The 554-nt window shown below is 40.4% G+C and overlaps 1 protein-coding gene across 1 annotated transcript; it reads right to left on the minus strand.

Moving 5' to 3' along the window:
- Window positions 1–111: 111 nt before the first annotated feature.
- LOC107682219 (protein SON-like) lies at window positions 112–548 on the minus strand. The gene is made up of 2 exons (XM_016478538.1): window positions 380–548; window positions 112–304 (listed from the first exon to the last, which is right to left on the minus strand). The coding sequence occupies exons 1-2, from the start codon at window positions 533–535 to the stop codon at window positions 122–124; spliced, it is 339 nt and encodes a 112-aa protein (XP_016334024.1). The 5' UTR covers window positions 536–548; the 3' UTR covers window positions 112–121.
- Window positions 549–554: the final 6 nt, after the last annotated feature.

Here is a 554-nt window from a genome sequence, read left to right on the forward strand (position 1 = left end):
CAATGGAAAGCTTATTTATTCAGCTTTCAGATGATGTATAAATTAATTTCCAAAAATTGACCCTTATGACTGGTTTTGTGGTCCAGCATCACATATGATTTAACCAAATCCCTAAACTCACTCAAGTCTGAACATGTGATATAAAAGTGATGCGAAAAAGTGAGACACTTACACTGAGACTGAATGCGATGCCCTTATTCTCCTTAAGGGAAGCTCCAAATAGCCTTTCATCTTCTTCATCATCTGACACATGTGGTTTTGCGATGGCCATTTCTTCCTTACTCTCGGCTATCTTTTTGCATCTCTGAAATGTTAAATAAAGTGTTGATTCAATGCAGATCAAGAAACACCAAAGTGCAAGCACAGGCACAACCCTTACCTCTGTTAGCTCTTTAATACTGAAGCTGTTTGCCTGTTTTGTTACTTTCTTTTTGGCTTCTTCAATACTGGCGAGATTCTGTGTGGTTGAAGAAGGTGGCTTGTTGACGATTGTGGGTAATGGTGCCATTTGTGGCAAGGAAGCCAAAGCACCCATGCTGGACAAAGCAGCGGTC

This window comes from Sinocyclocheilus anshuiensis, unplaced genomic scaffold, assembly GCF_001515605.1.
Source record: "Sinocyclocheilus anshuiensis isolate Anshui unplaced genomic scaffold, SAMN03320099.WGS_v1.1 C31875842, whole genome shotgun sequence".
Lineage (NCBI taxonomy): Eukaryota > Metazoa > Chordata > Actinopteri > Cypriniformes > Cyprinidae > Sinocyclocheilus > Sinocyclocheilus anshuiensis.